This window comes from Manacus candei, unplaced genomic scaffold, assembly GCF_025592945.1.
Source record: "Manacus candei isolate 608988 ecotype Guabito, Panama unplaced genomic scaffold, ASM2559294v1 h1tg000003l, whole genome shotgun sequence".
Taxonomy (NCBI): Eukaryota; Metazoa; Chordata; class Aves; order Passeriformes; family Pipridae; genus Manacus; species Manacus candei.
Genome location: NW_026138051.1, coordinates 18862993 through 18883753, shown reverse-complemented (window position 1 = coordinate 18883753; position 20761 = coordinate 18862993). Strand labels below are relative to the sequence as shown.

The 20761-nt window shown below is 42.6% G+C and overlaps 1 protein-coding gene across 3 annotated transcripts in view; it reads left to right on the top strand.

The window, feature by feature from the left end:
* TRPC5 (transient receptor potential cation channel subfamily C member 5) overlaps positions 1-20761 on the top strand; it is a 101384-nt gene that overhangs the window by 46218 nt on the left and 34405 nt on the right. For all 3 annotated transcript variants that reach the window (XM_051790515.1, XM_051790511.1, XM_051790525.1), the window contains 3 exons: positions 668-1189; positions 16416-16752; positions 19869-20008. In XM_051790515.1, the coding sequence (XP_051646475.1) occupies positions 668-1189; positions 16416-16752; positions 19869-20008 (999 nt within the window). The remainder of the gene's footprint in view (positions 1-667; positions 1190-16415; positions 16753-19868; positions 20009-20761) is intronic.

The following is a 20761-nucleotide window of genomic DNA, read 5'->3' as shown; positions in this document are numbered from 1 at the left end:
TTTTACATTTAACTTTTTTCAAGTCCATTTCAAAAAAAAACCCAATGAATCTATTCTGAGGGCAGTTATGCGATGTATCCTTACGCTGAAAAGTATTTTCAAATGAAAACAGTAGGGAAAAGAGAAGAAGAGCTTTGCCCACCTGCAGACCAGTGTTTGGTTTTTGCAGGACCTGCTACAAGAAGGTAGCAGGTTCTTGGCCTGCCAATGCAGAATATATTGTGCAAATAGTGATAGCTATGGAAGGCTATTCAGTGCTTACTCTTTTCTAGATTTTCTTTTTGTGCAATTACCTGTGCCTTTTGTCTTCCTTTCTTTCATCCTTTTGTTTGTTTTTTTTTCTTTTGGTGTATGAACCAATACCCATTTCAGATGAGGTTTACATGTAAAGCATTTGGATGGGGATGGGACTGACTTTTCAGACTGGAAGCTGAATGGTCACAGGTTCCTGATTAGGGCAGACTGGCATGATCTGGGGGAAGATGGTTTTGCCAGAATAGGGGGGTGTGTGTGTGTCCATGGCTATAGCAGGATTTAAAGAGCAGAGTGTGTTATAAAAAATGTTTTGTTATGACATCACTTCAAAAGTATGAAAGAGGGACATCTGATTTCTGCTGTTCCACGTGAGATATGACTTCATCCCTTTATGGTTTATCCCTTCATACAGGTTCCAACCTTGATGATGGACACCCAGTTTTCAGAGTTCACTCCAGACATCACACCGATCATGCTGGCAGCTCACACCAACAACTATGAAATCATCAAGCTGCTTGTCCAAAGACGGGTCACGATTCCACGCCCACACCAGATCAGATGCAACTGTGTGGAATGTGTCTCCAGTTCGGAGGTGGACAGCCTGAGGCATTCCAGGTCAAGGCTGAACATCTACAAAGCCTTAGCCAGCCCTTCATTGATTGCCTTATCAAGTGAGGATCCCATTTTGACAGCCTTCCGACTGGGCTGGGAGCTGAAGGAGTTGAGCAAAGTGGAAAATGAATTCAAGGCTGAATATGAAGAACTTTCACAGCAATGCAAGCGTTTTGCCAAGGACCTTTTGGATCAAGCACGGAGCTCCCGAGAACTGGAGATCATTCTCAATCACAGAGATGATCAAAGTGAAGAGCTGGACCCCCAAAAATGTCATGATTTGGCAAAGCTAAAGGTAGCAATAAAGTACCACCAGAAAGAGGTAAGAGCCGTGAAGGTATTGGGTAAAACAATTCATTACTCACTGTGGGTTTATTCAGTGTTTCTGGCTCTCAGGTGTGATATTGCATGGAGCAGAGAACCCTGTGCACCTGGGTTGATCACAAACCAGCAGGCTCAGTGCACCTTGGTGACAAGGTGGATTTGGTGACAGTTGAGGGCAACAGGACTCGGATTTGCTGCAGTGGGCTACAGCTTCTACAGTACCAATAATTTCTGTTTCAAAGCTACTTGAATCCCATTTCATTGTAACCCATCCCCCTGCAAAGAACAGCCTTCAGACATTTCCAGATCTGTCTCTAAAAGCTTTTCCCAGTTGCTGCTTTTGTGCAGGAACCCAAAGCTAGAAGGGGTTGCCTAGCTCATAAAGGTTGACTCCTTGGATTCCTCATTGACTGCAGGAAATAGTATAATACACAATTCACTTCCTGCAGCCACCAAACACCTCTAAGCACCCATTCAACATTAATTCATAAGGGTCAGAGAAAAGAGAGCAGCTAAAGAGAGCAGGAGAGGTCTGCAGCACTGCTACTGTCTCAGGTCTCCATTGTTACCAGCAGTTTTATTGGGTGAAAATGCTTGTGTGATGCTCAGAAGAGGATCACATCATGCAAATACTTCTCCACACTTGTGACACCTCAAGTTGATTCTTGGTCCTTGATCCATCTGTGTCTTAGGAACTGAGAAGCAATTCCCAGAAATTCAAACTCCTTCCTGTAGTTCCAGAGAGGAAAGCCATACTTCAACTAAAGGACACAGAGCCTTTCAGAAGCCCTGCAAATCCAGAGATTTATGAGTTGATTCAATAAAGGCCATGAACTCCAGAAGAATGCTGACCACAGTTTCATTAGTTGGCTATGGATTTTCTTTCTCTTTCCAAACCCAGACAGAATTTAGTAGATGATATATGACTGTTGGCCAGTGATATTCCAGGTTATCTGAAGGAGGAATTGAGCTGTTTGGTTGAGGAACTGAATTGCAATGTCCCTCACATTCCTCTGTGTCTTGGAGGGTGATGTGGGTGGCAGAAGAACCTGCTACATTCCTCTTTTCACTGCCTTCCCCAAATTCAACACTTCATTTTATGCACTGACCCAACCTGATATGATAACATTCCTGCTCCCTGAATGGCTGCTCGTGTCATCCAAAGGACAATAGTCAAGAAGTGAAAGATGTAGATTTTCTTTCATCCCTTTGTCTGTTGTGCTTCCTGAGTGCCAGTCCCTTTGCTGCAATGAGCTGGAGCCAGAACCTCAAGCTTCTGGGGTTCAGTACTTGGCCACTTACTGCCCTTACTGGGCTAGTCCAGCCAAGTGTCAGCAAGGCTCGCTGGTGTCGTGTCAGGTTGTGCTTTTTACCAGGGCTGTGACAGTGTTAGGGAACACCATAAGTGCTTTAGGGACACGAAAAAGTAGCGAAACATTAATCTGGAAGAGGGTAATACAGGTAATAGGGTCAGTGTTCACTGAGTCTAAGAAGGGCCAGAAAGACCACTTCTGCTTTTTCATTGCCCTGACAGCCACAGATGCTGCTCTCATGTGCACCCCTCAGCAGCCAGGCTACCCCTGGCACTGCTGTGTGTAGATCTCTGCTGATCCTGATGTCAGGTCACTGCTGGCATCCAATTGTAAGCCTGTGGCCACCCTTATCTCATATTCACATTCAGCAAGTGCAAGTCTGAAGGACTTCACTGTATTTGAAATGTGGCCCTGAACAGTCCTGAAGATTTTTTATTTTAGAGTAACAAATTTTTAATCTTGCTTGACAGTTTTTATCGTTTTTTTTTTTAGACATATTTGACTTAATTCCAAGCATATGGACAAATTCCATGTTTTGTGACACACTCATGACAGTTCCAGCCTATAAATTATAGCAAATATGCTCTGTGTTGTCAGCTAAAGTCTGTGCTGTTTCCAGGTAGAATACTGGTGGGCTGGGGCAGAATGAATGAGGTTGGGAAACCAAATACTGAACCCCATCACCCTACCTAGTTGTTCACAAAAACCTGATGCATCCTGCAGGATGGTTGTGGTTTTCTTATCATGTTAATTAGGCCATCTTATCATGATAATTAGTGCAATACAAAACCTCAAGCAAGATACAAACATCCTGCCAGATTCTGAAAAAATGAGTAGGAACATTTGCCAGGGAGATGCTGAGAAATGTTTTTTAATCATGATTGAAGAGCATCAGACTGAGAGAATTTTTGTGGGGACAGGAAGGAAAATAGAAGCGAGTTTGGTTCCGTGAAAGAGAGTTCTGCAGAGAGAAACAGCAGACTTTTAAAAGCAGATCGTCTTGTTCAGCTGAAGCTTTTTGTCTTAACATTAAATGGGATTGGATTGGATGGAGAAGCCTTTTATATCTTAACGTTGACAAAAATAAAAGTCAAATCTCTAGTTGTCTAAGACAAGAATCCAAAACTGACTTTGGTTATTTTCTGGAGTGTCAATTGTTGTTGCAGGTGTTTGTTCTTTCTATTCAGCATAATTTCACATTGTTTTTAGAATAATTGGTAGACAAATTTCCTGCAGCGTTTTGCTTTTTGAGTGAAGTAAACCTCAAATTTCCCCCCAAAATATAAAATTATTCCATTTCAGCCTACTTGGGCAGACAAGTTCAAGTTCAAGACTATTTTCAAAGAAGTCGTTAAGAGGAAATGGGTAAACAGATCATTGCCTTTTGATGGAGGAGCAGGACTGTGTGTAAATCACTTTGCACCAGTGTAAGTGATCTGGGAATTCAAGAATCTCCACCAGACACATTATTCAGTGTTCTTCTCTCCGAGGCATTTAAAGTGAACCCACCATGCCTTTCCCCCCAGCCCCCATTGCACTCCCAGACTGAAGAGAAGGTGCTGGTTTGTTCCAGGTACAGAAAAGTAACAGCATTCAAATTTCTAGTGCAGGTTGGTGACCCCAGCAGTGAACATACAGCGAGCATGATGGTCCTGGGTTAATTGCTGGTCTCAATGATCTCAGAGGTCTTCTCCAACCTTAACGAGTCTGTGGTTCTATGAATTATTCTGTGTGCTCTTGCTCCAAACTGTGCCCTTGGAGGAAGGCTTTTAAAGCTAAATAAGTGCTAACTGTGCAGATGAATAGACAGTAAATTTTTTAACAGAGTATAATCTGGTTAAGTACCTAAATCCTGTTGGAGATTAGACATTTATCTTGCTGAGGCATTTGCTGAATTAGCAGCACCTTTTGGCACTTAGCTACTAGAGAAAAACCTGATCTTGCTCTTTAAGTTTTAGCAAGCAATTAGCAACCAGCCCTGCCACAGACACACACCCCTGTTCTCTGGAGTCCTGTAAACACACTCATGGGGCACACGAGTTTATCTTTTAACCTGGCCTGAGTGCCTCAGTCTTCACAGGGAGCAATGTGAGCAAGGATTAGCAAAGGGAACCACTTCAGTTGTGTTCTTCCTTCAGAAAGAGAACATCCTCATCCCGAGGGCTCCAGCTCAGCCTGTATCCCCAGGTACGTCCCACTGCCAGTACATTTCTGCCTCGTGACACAGATACAGGTTTGTTTTCAAAATGATAGAAAAATCTCTTATTCTATTTTTTTTTTCACCAAAACACCCTGGGATGTAGAAGTTTTGATTATTCCCAACCATTAAACCTGTTTAATATTCTACAAACTGACAAGTGTGTCGCTTATTATGAAGAAGACCTTTTTCCTTTGCAGGAGGGTCAAAACAATGGAGAATAAATTTCTTGCTTTTCATGTTTGATTTTAATATGCCCGTAAATCCTAAAGGGTAAATTACTGTTTAGGCAGATGGAAAAAACTCAGTTATACGGGAAAGATTAAAATGTGCCCTAAGGTAACTTTGTAGTATATTTTATGGCAGTAAATGATAGAAACATGCTGTGCAATGTTCAGAAGCTCCTTCTCACTTCTCATTTCAAGTGTGGAATGGTTGTGTCCTCAGGTTCAACTTGCAAAAGAGCCCTGATCGTTTCTCCAGAAGATAGGAAGGACTTAATAGTTGTGATCCCTGTTTGCTTGATAGTCACAAAATATTAGAAAAAATGACGACAGCACTAGTACACTGAGAAACATGACTGATTACATCCAGCACAGACATGTCAGTTTTCTCAGTCCACTGTTAAAGAAATCATTTTTGAAGGATCACAGTAATTCTGGTCTAAGAGACCAGCAGGTTTTTCATGAATGCTCTGTAATATATAGCATTTGTCTTTGTATTATTACTTCTCAGATTCTTTTATTCATGACTAATTTTGGAAGGAGAAAGATGCTGAGAATTTAGTACAAAAAGACACAGTTCAGCTGTTGAGGAGCAGTCTTCACTATGCTCTTCTGGCACCAAATTAGCTCTGCATTTGTTAATTTGTTTGCATTTCTAAGAAAAGATGGGGAAAAGTCATCTCTTAGGATCTTACCAGTCAAGTAAAACACAGTTGTCTATACAGTGTGTATTGTATTAGAGAATCAGAGCATAGGCAGCATGCAAATAGAATTTTTATGTCCTTTAAGTTTTGTTTTTTACATTGCCAATAATGTAGAACAACCATAGTGTAGCAGTGAATGAGGTCTAGAAGGGCAGATTTCTCTTTGTATTTAACATTCTGCTGTGCCACAAGAATAGCAATATACATTCAGCTTATTCCTGTTCTCTGTCACAGGTCATTCACATCTTCAAAACCAAGTGAAACATCACAGTAGTGGGTTTTTAATGGATTTTTCTGCTGCTGGTACTGGCAAATAGCTCTGCAGGTTTAGTTTATGTGTCTGTAAAAAATACACACAATACAAGACACTCAGAAAAAAAATTCTTTTGCCTGTGACTATATTGCTTAGCACTTTCATGGAATTAGATCAAAGGAGTGCACAAATTTCCTCTCAGAAATCTTAACTGTAGTCTCTCCTCATCACTGTGCTCTAATCGATGGCAGGAAAGGAGAGGAATAGATTTGTTTGCTTTCCCAATTCAAAAGCATTGCTCTTTGCTGTTTTCTCTTCAGGATGAAGCTTCAACAGTTTTAGTCCTTTTTTTTTTTTTTTTCCCCCAGGACATTTACATAGACAAGTACCTCTTGAGATACAGTACTGGAGTAAATGAATAATCATTCCTGCTGGGCCGCATATTTTTCCACTGTGTCTTGACTCTTGTCAGCTGTGTGGCTGCAGTCAGAAGCACAGCATCACTCTCCAGGGAGCATGCAGAAACCTGGAAAATTTCTGAGGGCGCTTCAGTTAGTGCATAAAAAGAGCTTATAAAAATATCAGAGACGCATGCAAAATGAAACGCGAGATCTGTGAAAATCAAAGCTCGTGTCCTGCACCTTTTTACCCATTTTGAAAGCCATTCAGGTATCCTGATGGATGGCCACGGATCTTTCTTTGCTTGTAGGCATAGCTAAGTTATTCTCCTGTGGGTTTGTCTATTTTCTTGCTATACTGCCTGGAGGAATAACGATACAGGGCTGAATATTTGCATTGTGCTCTTTAAAGGCAAAATGAAAAGCCTTCCTTGAGCATGCACAGCATAAACAGGCTTTTACTTTTGGATTTCTGGAAGGAAATCGTACCAGGTTGGGACAAGATCTTCATGAGGACTAAACGGGGGAAGCAGAGCTGCTCCTTGTGGAAGCTTTTTTTTCATTTCCAGTGAATCTGGAACATCCACATCCCTTGGGGTGTTCGATGGTGAGGATGATGTGGTTACACCATGTCCAGGTCTGTTCTACACACAGACCTGAGTGTAAGTTTAGGGATTTCAAAAGCACTCAATGTGCAAATGTGACCTTTCATTTTTCCCCACCACCCATTCCATACAACAATCCATCGTTGTTGTATGCAGCAAAGTTCCCACCTGGTGTGTGGACAATGGCCTGTGCTAAATGAAGCTGTTTTTTCTCAAGCTCAATCCCAGCAGGCTTTCATGCACGTGGTGCTAACAGAGCTGTTCTCAGCAGTCTCAGAGGCAGGACTTCGGCGTGGCAGGTGGGGAGATTTGTCTGTATTTGCACCCTTAAAACAGTCATTCCTGCTGACTGCTGGTGGGGCATATCTCAGAGACCCTACTCTATGGGCTCGTGCAGTTGCCAGATCTGTTTGTTCAGTTTTGGAAATTATCATGGAAATTTTAACCTCTGCAGCTGTTACAAAAATTAGGACAAGAGTCATTGAAGTAGAACTTCTCTCCAAACTTGGAAGAATAAATAATATTCAGAGAACTGGTGGTTCACCAGTTTGACTTGAATGTTTATTTGAGGAAACAGTATTATTTGGTATATTATTCACGTAACACCAAAATGTTCTAACTTGATGAAGGTTAGCCACATATCACAGCTGTCACAGAGCAGAACTGCAGAACACTCTCTTTTGACAGCAAAATCATCTCTGACTAATCTTATCATGTGCAAATCTGAAGAAAAAACCTTGGTCAAGGACAAGGACTCTGCTTGTGTTAGTGTGATGTATAGCAGGCAGTAAATGCCAGGATCATTCTTTCAGTCATTTTTGGTGCCTTGTGCCTCTGACTTAATGATCTCCTGGACAAAGACAGGAAGTATGTTGAAAGCTAAACAGGTTGCACTGTTTTAAAAACACTCAAGGATGAGTGAGTTTGTCAGTTCCCTTAACTTCAAGTTCCCCATCAGTCTTCTTGCCAGCAAGAGAAGAGGCTTGGGAAGCCAAAGCCAAAGTACAGGACATGACTGATGGGCTTTCTACAGACAACAAAAACTGGAGAGAAGTGACACCTTCTGTATGATATCAGCCAAGTGTTCAGTCTTCCCACATCTGAAGGTCTGGAGTGTGTTTGGAGTCAGCTTTATATCACTGGGGAAGAGTCTATCATGTTATTTCATACTTCCCTTTGAATGACACCCTGAAATAATAAACTCTGTAGAAAAACCATTGCTATGGATTCTTTCATTGAGATACAGAAGTGGTCACTGGTATTTACCTGAAATTTCAACTTCACTTCTGTGGCTTAGAGAAGTGAGTTATGAAACCCTCTACAGAAAAGAACTGAGATTCCACACCCTTGCACCTCCTGTGTGTACATCAGATCCATCATTATCCAGACGAGGTGACTGAGAACAGTTACCTCATAAGTCTTTGCTGCAGGAGAAGTGAGATGGGCTAATCATAACACCCTCCCAAACTGAGATCTTGTGCAGACTGACATTTAAAAGTTGTGACTGCAATTTTTGTTCTTGTTCTTTACAAACCCCAGCTGGCTGAGTAAACATCCTCACCCCTCAGCAGTGATACTACTCAGGAGCAGAGGTAACCTTTAGAGGTTCCCAAGAATGTGAGAAGTGTTTATACTGTGCTAACTTGTTCATTCATGGATATTGGAGCAAACTTACTCATTCAAGAAAAGGTAAAAAGAAGAAAGAAAAAAAAACTTGAAAATTAGTTTCAGCGTAGATGTGTGTCAGGTCAGAGAGGAAGCAAAGGGAAAATAATTTTAGAACTTTTTATTAACAGTAATTGGGTAAAGTAGGTGTGTGTTTAAAAATACTTGTGAATGACTTTTAAAGTTTTCATGTTTGCTTTACTTATCACTTACTTAATGTAAATGTTAGAAATCCACTAGGGAGAATAAACCCAGCTTTTTATTTAAAAGTCAATACCTTCCCCACTTCAGCTAAAGCCCCTGAGAGCTCCCAGTATTCATTTCCAGGATCTGTAACTGCTGAAGTGCTGCCTGCAAGAGGACTTAGGAAACACTAAAAGATTTGTCTCTAAATGGTTTTTAGCCTGAGTGTTTTTCCAGTGCTTCTGAGGATGTGTCCAATATGACCTCTTGGAACCCAGGTGTGTGTTGGGGATGAACTGACTCTCTCTGAAGTGTATTGCTTGTATTCAGTGCTTGCTTGTACTGCAGCACTCTGGGAACCCAGCCTAGATCTATTGATCTTTAACAGAACCATATCCTGGGATGCTTGCTGGAATACATCCCTCAGGAATTCATTTATCAATGCTGGGCTCTTGCTCAGGGTCTGACCCAGAGGAGCCCTGTTCTGGTGGGGTGTTTGCTGCAGGAGCACCGTTCAGCACCTCCACTTTATTCACTGCTGAACTTAATGCTCTTAAATCCCACTGACGCCGGCCATAAATACAAACCTACAGCCAAACACACCTTTAAGCACTCTGAGTAGACATGAATTTAATTACAAGCTTAAAGATTTTATAATTGCTTCTTCCATGGGTAGGCATCCAGGATTTGCAAGCATCTGCCTTTGTCCTAAGATATGTGGGACTTCTTTTATTTAAATAATTTAAGCGAATCCAACATGAATGTGTTAAAACTGTGAATTTTGATGAAACTGTGGCAGGCTTTGAGAGGTTATTCAGCCTTTCCTTTTGCCAGCATTCACATCACTGCTGAATTTGCAATTGCTACTGCTTGAGCTGAGTTCATGTGTGCTATCATCAGAGAGATGTGGTATGAAGACCTTTAGTTAAGATTCATATGGCATCATAATTTAAAATATTTTAAGAACAGATTAGACAAAGTTCTCTCTGATTTGAGGCCATATGCTCATCTGTGGAGGATCATGTTCATCTGGAGTTTGTTTTATTCGCCAGCTGAGGGTTTGAGCAATTTGGGCAGCACCAGCTTTTCTTGAAGGACTCAGTCCAGCTCAGCTATGTGATCTCCTTAGTGGCAGGAATGCTGCCATTTGGATTTGCATCAGTGCTTCACTGCTGGTGCTAACAGGTGTGTGAATAGCAGCTGTGTTTTTGATACAATATTCATTCTGAAAAAAAAAGATTATCCCTTGGAAGTATCTGATAAGGAATGTTGAGTTGTAGTCCCAAGTTATACAGCCTCCCCTCCAACTACTTTGTCTTATTTCTTCCTTTTTTTTTATTCCTGTTGCAGAAAGTACTTAATTAACATGATGAACAACCATTAGGTGTTTACCCTCTGCAGCTCCCACTTCAGCAGCAGAATGTAAATAACTTTGCAGTCATTAACAAGGTTGAACTTTAAAAAGAAATATGCTACAAAAGAGGATTTTCTTATTCATCTCACCATTTGCAACACTGCAAACCTGAGGAGGCTGGTATTTCTTATCTGGAATATCTGGTCTCACAGGGCTCACTGGCTCTCTGCAGCAGGCATCAAAATAGGCCACACAGAGATTCTCTCTTCTGTCTTGAGATAATTTAGAAATGGGGCTCTTTGAGTATTGCCCACTGGAATTTCCTTTAAGAGCAATCAAACCACTGCATTTCCATTCTTCCTCACTAGATCTTTTCCTTGGTACAAATGGAGGCAGAAGGGTTTGTCTGGCCCTGGAAGTGTTTTGTGCTACTTGGTTCTTAGCAGGAGCATCCCAAGGATTTGGGAGTTCAGGAAGAAGCTGGAATTTGAAAGTCCAGTTCTTTGCATAACATTTCAGCTTGCTGAAGTCAGAGTAAAGATGATCACTTCATTGAGTGGTGTGATCCATTGTACCAAGTGTTACAGGCTGCTTGGGCTGTTGGACAGTGTGTATTAAGCTTTTGAGTTAAGACATTAAGATGTGGCATTGATTGACAAACCCAAGTCTGTGATAGGACTGACAGTGTAGGACTTTTCAGTATCTACATGGGAGGAAAGAAATTCTAGGCAATTAAATCTGAAAATTCAAGTGCAAAGGCTCCCCAGCTGTGTTGGGGTGTGTGGGGTGGACAGCCCAGGTGCAGTGTCTGAGTGGGTCACCCCTGCCACTGATGTGGGATGGAGATGAGGGGCACAGACTTGCTGCTCCCACCCTGCCTGGCCACACTGTGTTCCCCAGCACAGGGGGAGATGTGTGTCTTTAGAGACATCTCCCTTCCATCTGCCAGAGGGGAAGGTGCAGGGCAGCACCTCTGTGGGATGGGACAGGACTTCCAGTTGAGTGGAGAATGGCAACGGCATTTATCCTTTTCATGAGAGTCTTGGGGTCATGGGAAATCTGCCTTCATTGCAGATCTAACTAAAATACATACCTATGCTACTACATCAGACACTGCAGTTGCCTGACTGTCACACAGGCTGCAAAATCTACCTCAGTTCGTGTGAAAATCTGCCTTTCCAAAGCCAAAATAGCTTTAATTGTAGAAGGCAATAGCATATAATAATACCCCCAGAGCCAGTAACCTTGCAGGCACTCAGCTGCTGTGTTTGAGATGCTCTGGGGTACAGTGAACCTGACCTACTCAAACGAGTGTGAGATGGGAACTGAAGTTAATTCCATGGCTCCCATGCCGTGTTTGGCTCTCAGTGGGAACCTCCCTGGGAGCTGGTGTAGCTGACTGATAGAAAAACTCTGTCCTGCTTATTAGCACAGGGCTCAGCAGTTACAAATTAGTGATTATTCGTCTGTGAACAGCGTTCACTCTCACCATCCACAGCAAGAGTACAGACAAGAACTCCAACAAACTCCAAACAGAAAAGGCTGTTGGCAGCCGTCAGGATAATCAGAATAAAGGCAGAGAGATACTGTGCTCAGCCCCTGTGATGTCTATCAGGGAGCTATTTCAGTTGCTCCCTGAGGCATTCATATCTCAGCCCATCTGTGTCTGATCCTAAATTACTTATGACTATGAGAGATCAGGGATTTCCCCATAGATAAGGGGAGGGGGGTGGAACATAATTTCTGTGTTTGATATTTATATTAATGGCAGAGCATGCAGAAAGCATTTAATTCCCAATAAGAATTTAGGTGACTTAAAAATATCAGTAAAGATTAGTTATTAAGAAAAAGACACTCCATCCAGCAGCTGCTTTTTTCCCTTACGAATTTTCTCCTTGGTATAGGATTAGGTGGCAATGAGTATGATGAACACTGAAGATTAAGTTCTCTAATAGCATGATCCAGCTGCAAGCCAAAGACCCTGGCAAGACAGGAAGAAAGAGAGAACATAAAAGACTTTGTACTACAATAGTCTCTACCCTCAGAGTGCTTCACAGCTATGACTGGAGTTGCTGATCTCACTTCTTGGAAAGGCAAAGATACTCATCCCCCTTTTCAGAGGCCAGGAGACAGAGCACCTTGCTCCCAGGTGACACAGGGGTGCTGTACTCACAAGGAGGACTCGGAGTTGCATCTTGTCTCCCAGTTACTCAGCAAACTGTATCTTCAGCTAGGGATGGGTTCTGCTGGACAGGTCACGGAGAAGGAGATAGCTTTTGGGATTACCTCCTCTAGAAATGCATCTGCAGGCTTGTCTACAAGTGGGAAGCACCCTGGACAATGTTGTGCCAGCAATACCGTGGGCTTCAGAGCATCCATCGTGATTCCATCCCAGCTGGCAACTCAGCCCCACGCAGCCGCTCTCTGCCCCACAGTGGGATGAGGGATAGAGTCAGAAAAGTGATAAAACCCATTGGTTCAGATAAGGACAGGTTAATAGATGAAGCCAAAGCCAAGCATGAAAGCAAAGCAAAACAAGGAATTCATTCACCACTTCCCGTGGCAGGCGGGTGCTCAGCCATCCCCAGGGCTCTGGAACACAGAACGGTGATTTGGGAAGACAAATGCCATCACTCCAAACATCTCCCCCCTTCCTCCTTTCCCCCCAGTTTTCTATGCTCAGCATGAAGCCATATAGTCTGGGCTGTCCCTGGGTTCAGTTGGAGTCAGCTGCCTTGGCTGTGTCCCCCCTCCTTGGGCACCCCCAAGACAACTCGCTGGTGGGGCTGTAGGAGAGGCAGAAAAGGCCTTGGCTCCATGCAGGTGCTGCTCAGCAGGACCAAAAACATCCCCACCCTGTTTCCAGCACAAATCCAAAATACAGCCCCACACCAGCTATTGTGAAGAAAATTAACTCTTGCCACAGCACAAACAAGGACAGCACCAAGTGTTTAGTTCCTACGTTAGCTGAATTGAGCATAAATGCCACCTTTTGGAGGCATCTCTTTTCATTAATTCAGCTGTCAGCACATTCTCTGTCATGTTCGTGGGATGGTGTCTTGTGCTGCCGTTTTAATAGAGATTGGAGGCTCCTATAATGCAGCAATCCCTGGAAAAAATGCTCAATACTGTGCTTGTTAAGCATTGGAGAAATAGTGGTTTGTAGTCACATATTCTCTTAAACAAACAGAGCTCCTGGTGCAGTACATTTGCCTCTCATTCTGGACCATCTACAAAACTGGACAATAAGCAGATTTTTAAATGATCAGCATCTCTGCTTTTCATTGTGCAGACACTTTAACTGATACCAAATCCTGTCACACACAATACATTCATGTGAAATGATAAAAGGCTGTGATATGCACATGCACTATTTCTGTCTATGGCACATGAAAGGCTTTGCAAAAAGGTGAGAAAACATATTTGGGCCCATACTTATAGGCTCATACTAAACTTTGACTTAGGAAAGGCCTTGGTCTAGTGTTGAAGACGTCAACTTGCTTTTCCAAACCTCAGTTCTGCTATTGGCACTGAAGAAATTTCCTTAACTTTATGAAGAAATTTGAAATGATGGATGATAACAAAAGTTCCACAATATTATTAGGATTTCAGGCTACTTCAAGCTTAGAAGGGCTGTAACTAAGCTTTTTCATGTATTTTATGTGCATTGATTTAGTGCTATGAATCCTAGACAACCTTTAATAAGTTGAACATTCAGTGGTTTAGTTTAGTAAATGAATTTGATGGTTTAGTCTAAGTAACAAGGAAAGGAAAGTTACCAAAAAGCAATCAATTCTTTAGCCAGCACACCAATGGTTTAGTTGACTTCTTCATTATAATTCATAATTCCAGTGATTCTGCAAACTGGAAATTTTTGTTTTTTCCATCCAGCTGCACTGCTGGAGATTTAAGCAGCAATATTTACTGATTTTAAATCTGTAGTTAGTAAGTTGGACTAATGCAAATTAATAAAACTTATAGTGGTAAGTGCTTGGCCTTGTCTTTAATAAAGACAGCATCTGATGGTTTGGGACATTAGGGAGAGCCTCTTTCTGTGGTATGCTTAAATTTCCCATGGGCCATTTTCAGTGAGGTTGGGACTGGCTTGATCGGAAAACTTGATGGCTTTTTCCATTTCCATTCCCTTTTGCCAATCTGCTCTTTAAAGCTGCTCTTTCATGATGTGTGAATTTCTCTCCATTTGAAGAACTAACATCAGATACAACTGAGAAAGCAGAATTTAGAAATGAGCCATTAGGCAGAGAAGAGGCACTTTTAAGATGCTTGCAAGTTGCACAGCAACCAGAGGAACATATAGTCATTTGATTTCTCAAATGACTTTGACTTTGACTCAAGGGAAAAACAGTTTTGTTCTCCCCTTAGAGCTTTCTATCATATGTGATAAAGAGAAAATGTGTTTATAACATTTTCTTCCTGGAAAAAAAAAAAAAAGAAAAAGAAAAAAGAGTTGTGCCTCATGTCAGAGAAGCAGGAGTTGTAAATCAGTGCAGAACACATGCAGTAACAGCTCCTGTTTGGGATCTTAAATGAGAAGATAGAGCAGTGTAACCTTCTGTTTCTTCTAGATTTTAAACATAAAGCACTGACCCTTATGAAATCAGAGATTAAAACCCAACCAAACAGCCATCGAGGCTTGATGTTTTTTAGTTTCTGTAGAACTGTTTCTTTAACCTGCCCAGAGAAGCTGTGGCTGCCCCATCCCTGGAAGTGTCCAAGGCCAGGTTGGACGGGGCTTGGAGCAGCCTGGGCTGGTGGAAGGTGTCCCTGTCCATGGCAGGGGGTGGCACTGGATGAGCTTTAGGATCCCTTCCAACCCAAACCATTCTGTGATTCTGTGATTTTATAATCACTGTCCCCAAGTGTGGAAATGCTACAATGACATTTTTCTGATCATTACAAGGTCTTGGCTTTTTCTGAAGACCCTGTCAGCTATTGCCCACTTTCTGCTGCATACATGTGCAGGTTGATTCCAAATCACACCCTCTTCTGATATTCTTTCCCAAAGCCCTCTGGGACAGAGTGTCATACTTGTATGCTAGATGCAGAAGTCATCAGAAGTTTATTGTTGTATCCAGCTTCATAAATGCCATATAGTCCTCTTGGAGATCTTATTTTCAATGCTAATTTGGGTCATTCTGTGTATTTGAACTGCCCAGTCCAAAAGTGGTCTGTTTCTAATACAAACATCTTGTTATAATATATAAAATATATTAACAAAATCTAAAAATACTTACAGAAGTGAATGACTTCATCACACTGAGCAACTAATTTTTCCTTTTGCTTGACCTTGGTTTAATCATTTTGAACATGTTTCTGACAGTGTTCTGCTCATATAGACTGCTCCAAGAACTGCACTTGAAAGTCTTCCCAATATTGGGTCTGAAAAGCTTTGAAAACCACGGGGCTGTCCAGGTATAGTCAGGAACATAAAGCCTTCTGGCATAGGGCAGAAATATTGTGGCTTGAGTTTGAAATCCCAGAGGCTGTTGGGGATCAGAACAGTCTGAAGTCGGTGCAACCTGAGCATGTCTGGTGTGGACTCACTGAGATGCAGTAAATCACCATCACAATGCTATTTTTTAGAGAGTGAAAGTAAACTCCCAAATGTCACTTCTGGTGCTGTGATCAAAGATTTCTTTTGGCCTCCACTTAATCTCCTACATTTTACAGCTGCTCTCTTCCTGAATAGCGAGGCTTGATTACAAATGTGCTGTCCTGCTTCCCAGCAGATGTCACCTGGCTACACCTCACATCGCTGCCTCATGCCCAGCCCACACACACTTATTGTGGCCTCCTTGCACAGAGCCACGTGCAGCACCCCCCTCAATTCTGAAGGCATTCTCTCTCTCACACACACACACCCTCAGAGGTTTACACCTTTTCCCTCCTGCCTCATCTTTTAGTCACTTCTTGAAGATGCTGACAGTGCTTTGTTTGAGGCAGTCGAAACCAGAAACGTTCTGAAAAGAAACGTGCTCGAACACATGGGGAGAGAAAGAGCTTGTAGTAAATTTTCATGGTGTCACTTTTGCACGAGGTTTTTGTGTGGTGAGTGGCTGATCTACATAAGGATGCTTCAAATAGAAAAATAATACTTCTTCTGCGAGAAGAAATCTTAAATCTTATATAGAAAAATAAGAGTGAAATCTGCCTCCTTTCTCCCTTCTGTCTCCAAAATACGCTTTTCCACCCCATAGCTGGCCCTGAACGTATAATGAGGCTTTGTGTGGGCTCTAACACATATGTGAGGGGGAGTGCACATGAAGCACCAATCAGTAATAGTCTTTCTCTCTTTTTTCCTCCTCAGTTTGTTGCTCAGCCAAACTGCCAGCAGCTACTAGCAACACTTTGGTACGATGGTTTCCCAGGATGGAGGAGGAAACACTGGGCAGTAAAACTGTTGACCTGTGTCACCATTGGACTGCTCTTTCCCGTGCTGTCCGTGGCGTACCTGATTGCACCGAAGAGCAGGCTGGGACTGTTCATTAAAAAGCCATTTATAAAGTTTATCTGCCACACCGGCTCTTACCTGACCTTCCTCTTCATGCTCCTGCTGGCGTCGCAGCACATCGTCAGGACCGACCTTCACATGCAGGGGCCACCTCCCACCATCGTGGAGTGGATGATCCTGCCCTGGGTTCTAGGTAAATCCAAAACACAGCAAAGCTGAGCCACAGTTGCCTGACTGGCACCCGTGGCAACTGTGTGGGGACTCATTCCTGATCTCAGCATCATCAGCATGTGAAGAGATTTGGCAGCCAGCTCCAGAAACCGTGCAGAACAGCTGGGCTCCTTCTGGAACAACAGATCCTGCTGGCCTAGGGCTCTTCTGCTGTTCTGTTGCCATCTGACTTTCCTTTAGACATGACCCTGAATAAACCGTGGCAGATGCAGCTCTCTCCCTGCTTCCCCCATGCTCTGTGCAAGGAGAGGGTTAGGAATTAGCTTCTGGGTCACACACAGTGTCACCTCTCCTGCTGGTTCAGGTCTGCTGGCTGGTACACAGCAGCAGGCAGTGCCCAGAGCCTGTCTCTGCTCCTGCCTGCTCCCTGCCTGCTCCCTGTCACAGACAGTGTGCAGGTACCAGCCTATCAGTTTATTCCTGGGCTGCCAGACTCCTAAATAACCTACAGGAAGGCGAAAAGGGAAGATAAATCTCTCTCTGTGCTGATAATCACTGACCAAATCAGCATCAAATACTCTAATATAAGCAGGAGAAGGAGAGAGCCCTGATTATAAGAAGGTTAAACATGAGGCTCTTATTCCAGTCTGGCTTGGGCAACCACAGCTGGGAAGTGTCTGTGTCCTGAGGGCAGGATGTACAGGTGAGGTAGGGTGAGATGAGGTGAGTGAGATGAGATGATGAGATGAGATGGGAGAAGAGCAGACAAGCATAGTTTGATATATTTTTGATGAGACTATTTGCCCTTCCAAACTGAGTTCTAACACAACAGCAAGTGGAAACCTGTGTTTCTCTCCTCTGATTCGGTGCCCATCCCCCTTGCTGTGCCATAAGCATGTGGCACCACTGTGAGCTGGGGTGTTACTGCCAGACCTGCCCAGGGCTGGAGTTCCCACTGCAGGACCTACCATGGCTCCTGGGAGCTGCCAGAGCCTCAAGTCTCCACGGACATTCAGTGACATGGACAGCCACTGGGCATTGGTTTCCACACCTATATAGCTCCCCTCCAGCCACTCCCAAACCTGCTGGCTCCCCTCTCCTGGTAGCACCAGGACACAGCTCCTTGTTTCTGTGTTCCTCCTGGTTCTGTGCTGAACAGCCTCAGCTGTTCCCTGTGCCAGACCTGATGCAAAACAAGGAAGGAAAGTAGGATGTTCCCAAATCACTTGGGGTGGTGACCCAGGGCACTGTACTCCTTTCACACTCTACCCTCAGCCTCACTGTCTGATCAAACTGATTGATGGCATTTGAATGCAGACGTTGGTAGAAACTTCAGAATAAGCTGAGGAAGTTAAATGTCTTCCCTGAGCTTAGGTGATCACCTTAAATTTGTGCTTAAAATTGAGGGAAATGGCAGGCATGTCAACAAAATTGATTTGCAGATGAAAGAAGGATAATCCATTAAAAAAAAGCACATCTTACACCTGCCTCCTCTTCTTGAGTTCCTTTGTTTCTGATAAATACAGATATTGTAGGACTGTTTATTAAATGGAGAAATTAGAACAGTTTCACCAGATTAAAAGTTATTATTTACGAAATATTTTCCACTATAAAAGGAGAGAGAACAGACACACACAGCATTGCTGTAACTATAGTAACCAGCAATGATAACTCACTATAAATACAGTGTATGAGTTCTTCAACAGGATCCTTTTCACTGATTTATTTTATTTTATTGTTTTGTGTTCATACAAAGACATGGAGGCAGCTGTAATAAGATTACCTTACTGGCCTTGACATTATGCTTGTCTGACTGCTGACCTGCTGGCTGGCAGCTGAACAGCTCAGATTGATATTTGGGGGTGTGCAGCAGCTCATTTCAATTTTACTTGCTCTTAAATTGAACTTTCAGCTCCTTAAAGTTGAGTTGCAAGTAGCATATCAGTGACCACTGCAGTATCTTGTGGTTAGGTAGGGGCAGCAGTTTGAGAAACTATATTAGTAATAACCTGGAGGTGTATTTTTTGGGGGGGGGGGGATTTTATGTTTGGTTGGTTGTTGGTTTTTTGTTTTGTTTTCGGGTTTTTTTGTCTTTTCACACATGTTTCAGGTCTTCATTCAAGGATAATATTGGAAACTGGGTAATTCAAAAATACCTGGGGCTCTAAAGACATTCTCAGAAGCATGTAGAGGTTGAAGGAGCCTAGCTGCCATTTACTTTTTAATGGGACTTAGGCTTTCAAAAATACTTAAACAGATCTACAGTAAAGGACATACAAGTTACTTAAAATCATAACTGTATGCCAGGTGAGTTTAGCAGAACTTCAGAAACTGCCCCTCACTCCTCCAGCTGCAAGGAGGTACAGTGAGCAAGTGCCAAAAATTGTTACCAGCAGGCATTTCAGAGTTGAGATGATGGGCTCTGGCTGTATCCTTGGGAACAAATACTCACCTCACAGGACCCCTGGCCATATCTGACATGAGATGAGTCACTGCCAAGGGAGGCAGTGCCAGGCTGCAGTGCCCTTTTTCATGCTGAGTCTTACCTTTTCTCACAAATAATCCCTGTGGGCTTTTTTGTTCAGCAAGATGCATAAATACAGTGACTGAGCAGAGAGAATGAATTCACATCTTCCTTCTTTGGTGTGATATTTCCAGGTCAGGGAGGAACTGTACTGGCATGTAGAAGCTGGTACTAGTGTTGCTAGAGAAAGTCAGGAAAAAGTGTCTAAGAGGGGAATGAATTGCTTAGAGTGTCTGTGAGAGCAGAAAATCTATTAGAAACAACATCTCATACAGTTGCTAAAATAGTTTATTCACACAGAACAAATTTCAGCTGAGCCAATCCACTCATACTGGTTATAATAAACATATTTCAAGCAGTCTCCTCGTGTGTGTATCTGGAGCTCTGGGTAGGAAACCAATGTCTTCTTCATCTTTCTTTAGACTACATTCCCCACAGACTTGTAAAATGTCTCATAATCAGCAGCACTATACTTTGTAGAAGGCAGAATGGATGAGACATTTTTTCCAAGCTGTTAGTTTCCAGTTGTCTGGCAGTACATCAGATATGCACAGTGCTTTAATGGGAAATAATGCCTCCTCATGACAATGAATTCTCTGCCTTTCTTTCTACAGGTTTTATCTGGGGAGAAATCAAGGAGATGTGGGATGGTGGATTCAATGAGTATGTACATGACTGGTGGAATCTCATGGATTTTGCAATGAACTCCCTCTATCTTGCAACTATCTCCCTTAAAATTGTTGCCTATGTCAAGGTACAGTAACTTGGAACAGAGAATTTGTAACATGCTTGTGGGAACTGTAGTATGCAGGGTAAAAACTGTACAAATCAAAATTACAGATCAAAGAAAATAGCTGCTTTTCAAGCAGTCCAGTTTGGAAAATTCACCTGGAAAGCTTATTAATTTGTTTGGAGAATGAATGTCCTGCTCATCCTCTTTGATTAAGGAGATTGTTTGGGCACTGGGTAGAAATTCCCCACTTTCTGTCCCTTTTGTAGCTGCTCAGTTGCCAAAGCTGTTCATGTTCCATACTGACACTAGGCCTCCTTCAACCATGTTAGACATAGTGAAAACATGATTTTTAAACAAAATGGAAAACCAAGAATAGGGTTATCTGAAAAAGCTACAGGCAAGATTTATAATCTGTAGTCCTCCAGATCTGTAGATTACTAATCAGAAGTTTGTGAAAGGTCTACTGAGAAAAGCAAGATGGTTAGTAGGAGGCTTCTATCTGATAAAAAGGAGTCAACTTACTCTTCAATACATAAATTATTGGCAGGGAAATGACAAAGGAGCAAGCTGGGGCTTTAACATCCCGTAGATTCTTCTCTGTCATGTTCCATTTGTGCTAGGAGTGCACATCAGAACTCATCCTCAAAAGCACCTTCCACATTTATAAACTTCTGATGCTCCAAATTAGCATATGCATGCGGTTTGAAGCCAGAGGGTGGCCTGAAGCACTTTCCTTCTGTCTCCCTTTTTCAAACATGAGACACAAATGGCATC